The 4,043-nt window shown below is 48.6% G+C and overlaps 1 gene segment (V, D, J or C); it reads right to left on the reverse strand.

The window, feature by feature from the left end:
• Positions 1-1,482: 1,482 nt before the first annotated feature.
• On the reverse strand, positions 1,483-3,623 carry LOC119842067. The segment is given in 2 exon segments: positions 1,483-3,391; positions 3,477-3,623. Coding segments are annotated over 2 exon segments (366 nt in total).
• Between the last annotated feature and the right edge of the window lie 420 nt (positions 3,624-4,043).

The following is a 4,043-nucleotide window of genomic DNA, read 5'->3' on the forward strand; positions in this document are numbered from 1 at the left end:
AAGACAAAGGCAGATAATGTCTTGGTCAGAGGGGTATGAAAGGTAAAGGTGTCGTTGAAGTTTGTGTTAGAAGTATAGCCGTAGGCTTCCCACTTTTAACCTCTAGGGCAGAAGGAAAAACTTTTTCACTGTGGTCCCAGTTTCCACCGTGGTAAACAGCGGCATGAAAACTCCCTGTGAGATCTTGCCTTTGTTTTGTGTAACTGCGGCCCTCTCCCGCTTAGTGCGATTCATGGACCTTCGGGCAGCTGCTGTTTTTTGTATGACGCATAATAAGTTTCCCCTCGCTGCGTCTCTCCCACGGTAATACACGGCGGTGTCCTCGGGTTTCAGGCTGCTCATGTACAAATAGAAGCTGGAGCTGTCCTTGGAGGCTGTGAATCGCCCCTGGATTGTCGGGGAGTAGCTGTTGTCAGATGGAGAATACTGTAACAGTAAATCAGACCCTCCAACCCTTTCCCGGGAGTCTGCCGGATCCAGAACATGTTGCTAACCCCACCAACTGAACATTGCAGTGCACGTGACTCTCCTAGCTTTTTCACTGCTGTGCCCGACTGGGTCAGAACCACCTGCGAGCAGGCCCCTGGGGGGGGGGTGGATAAAGAAAGGGAGATTGCACCGAGAGGGGAAAGTCTGTGGGGGGTTTTTAAAACGGACCAGAGAGGTCTCCGCTTTGCATAACGCTGGCAGGAGGGTCTGCCACCGGGTGAATACGGGATCCACCCCCTGAGAGAGCTCAAGAGAGCCATTGCCCTGTGTCAAGGTTCCTTCCCCACTCTGAATTCTAGGTACAGATATGGGGACCTGCATGAAAACCCCCTCAGTTTATTTTTACCAGCTTAGGTTAAAACTTCCCCAGGGTACAAACTATTTTACCATTTTCCCTTGGACTTTTTTTTTGCTGCCACCACCAAGTGTCTAACAGATATATAACAGGGAAAGAGCCCACTTGGAAACGTCTTTCCCCCCAAAATCCTCCCAAACCCTACACCTCCTTTCCTGGGGAAGGCTTGATAAAAATCCTCACCAATTTGCATAGGTGAACACAGACCCAAACCCTTCGATCTTAAGAACAGTGAAAAAGCAACCAGGTTCTTAAAAGAAGAGTTTTAATAGAAGAAAAAGTAAAAGAAAAATCACCTCCGTAAAATCAGGATGGTAAATACCTTATAGGGTAATTAGATTCAAAACATAGAGAATCCCTCTAGGCAAAACCTTAAGTTACAAAAAGACACAAAAACAGGAATATCCATTCTATTCAGCACATCTTATTTTCTCAGCCATTTAAACAAAACAGAATCTAACGCATCTCTAGCTAGATACTTACTAAGTTCTAAGACTCCATTCCTGTTCTGTCCCCGGCAAAAGCATCACACAGACAGAGAGAGCCTTTGTTCCTCCCCTGCCTCCAGCTTTGAAAGTATCTTGTCTCCTCATTGGTCATTTTGGTCAGGTGCCAGTGAGGTTATCCTAGCTTCTGAACCCTTTACAGGTGAAAGGGTTTTTCGTCTGGCCAGGAGGGATTTTAAAGGTGTTTACCCTTCCCTTTATATTTATGACATCCTTGGGATGCAGGGGGAGCGTGTGTTACGGTATAGAGGGGAGGGAGATGTTGGTACTGTTGGTGTCTCTATGAGGTGACAGTTGCTCTGGGGTAGCAGGGGGTTAGGTATACAGAGGAGGGGGAGGAGGTGCTGGTGATGGGGTCTCTAAGGGGTGAGCTGAAGTGGGTGGCAGTGGGGTTCGGCACAGATGAGAGGGGAGCAGGCTGGGCTGTGGGTATTTCTAGGGGATGAGATTGGTTGTGAGGGTGGGTACAGAACGAGGGGAACAAGCTCCGATGCTGGGTCATTATGGGTGTGGGTCCAGTGGGGGTGGATTTAGAAGGGATGAGTGCAGCTCATGCTGTGGGAGTCTTTATGGTTGAAAATGAAAACAGAGAATATGGCAGAGTAGTGACATAATATTGTAATCCAGAGTCCCTCACTGCAGCTACTAGCTCACAGGCCCGGGTGGGCTTGGAGGCCAGGTCTCTCCCCCTACAAGCACTCCAGCTCATCCTTCTCTGCACGCTGAGGTAGGACACCTGTACGTGTGTTTGTGCGTCTATGTCTAGAAGAGAGCAGTTAGATCAGTGGTTTGCTGACACCAGTGCCTGTTATGCTGACATATTATCTCAGTTTTCTTGTGGCATTCCATCTGTTGTCTCGTTTTCTCCTTAGTTAATAAAGTCTTCGGGGGGCAGGGATCCAATATTAACTGGAATCTTAATTGCTTTATAACATTTTAAAACTTCCAGTGTACAGCCTTTAATCTTTCCAGAAGAACAGGCACTATTGAGAAGGAGTTATTATCTAATTCTAAATGTAGAAATGGAAACTCTTCTTAGGAATAACTCGTTTTTTCACAGGAACCTAAGATAATTAGGCATCCAGAACCCACTGGATAAAAAGCACCCATGTGTTTATTAGAGCTTTTAATTGTTTGAATAAAAGGCCCAGATCGTCAGCTGGCATAAATAGGGGTATCTGCTGTATTGAATCCAGTGGGCCTGTGATAATTTATTCCAGCTGTGGTTCTGCTCTCACCATGTATGTATGTCTTAAGATCACAACAACCACAGCTGTGTGAAATCAGAGGCAAGGTTTTTCATTGGTTCTGAAGGGCTGTAGATCAACCCCATCACCCATTTCTGTTCTCTGAGGTGACAGCCACTGCCCACTGTATCGGAGATAGAAATGATCAGGAGAAGATCGAATGTTCCCCTTCTACCAGGGGAGAGTGGCTCTTACAAGAGGTATCCCAGCTGAGCAGGGGTTATGGAGGACTCCGATGGTCTCTGCACTGCAGGCCCCAGTGCGCTTATGTGTAACAAGGGGTGGCATTGCCAGGGATCTAAAGCAGCAGCCCATCTCCACCACACACACACACACACACACACAAGCTCTTCGTTTTGAACGCTGAGCCCCGTCTCCTGCCTGTTGTATGATTCGTTTAACTGCTGCCTCTACTCGGCACACGGTAGACGGGACAATCCGCAGCCTGGGGTTTTGTGTTAGCAACAATAGGTCTCATTTCACCTTGCGTCTAGCGCAATGATACCGGGCGGTGTCCTGGGGTTTCAGGCCGGTCATTTGCAGATACAGGAGGTTGTTGGAATTGTCCCTAGAGTTGGTGAATCGTCCTTTCACGGCATCTGAGTAATAACTTTCGCTTCCGTCAGTGTAAATGAGCGAGACCCACTCCAGGCCTTTCCCGGGAGCTTGCCGGACCCAGTGCATCTGGTAGCTGCTGAAGGTGAACCCGGAGGCTTTGCAGGAGAGGCGGAGAGAGTCTCCGGGCTTTTTCACATCCCCTCCGGACTCCACCAGCTGCACCTGCGACCGGGCACCTGCAAATAAAGATACACTTAGAAATCGTAAGAAGAGCTTTAACAAACTTTCTGCCTCCGAAATGTGTTCACAAGGAGAAAATACCTTCCAAAGCTGCTACAAGGAAACCTAAATGGAGCCAAAGTCTCATTCTCCCTGGTCTTGGAGGGGAAAGTTCTTAGGGAGGCTGGATGGTAACTGGACAGAACCAGGGGCTGTGGATTGTATTTCTGGGCGCAGCCTGGGCAAAGAGAGAGAGACAGATTTAAATAGGAAACTGAGATCCATATTTGCATATCCTGCTCCTTTATCAGAAGCACAAACTCCTTCCCTGAGTGAGCTCACTTTCTGAGTCTGGGGATTCAAGAGAAGGATCAAAACCAGTCACTAAAGAAATAAGGGTAGGAAGAGATTTGATTCCCTGTAGGGTTTGGTAGTCTCTCAACTTTGGTACTGCCCCAGCTGTGTTCGAAAGGATTGGCTGCAGGGCCGGATTTACCATTAACCACACCATGCGGTGGCATGGCCCCCAACGACAGGGGCCCCCAAAATGAGGCAGGGCTCAGGCAGGCAGGCTGCTTGTATGCTGTGGCTGGTGGCCCCAAGTGGGTCCCGGAAGCTGCTGGCATGTCTGTGTGAGTTACTGGCAAGGATAAGGTGGCTCCGCGCACT

This window comes from Dermochelys coriacea, chromosome 13, assembly GCF_009764565.3.
Source record: "Dermochelys coriacea isolate rDerCor1 chromosome 13, rDerCor1.pri.v4, whole genome shotgun sequence".
NCBI classification, from domain to species: Eukaryota; Metazoa; Chordata; order Testudines; family Dermochelyidae; genus Dermochelys; species Dermochelys coriacea.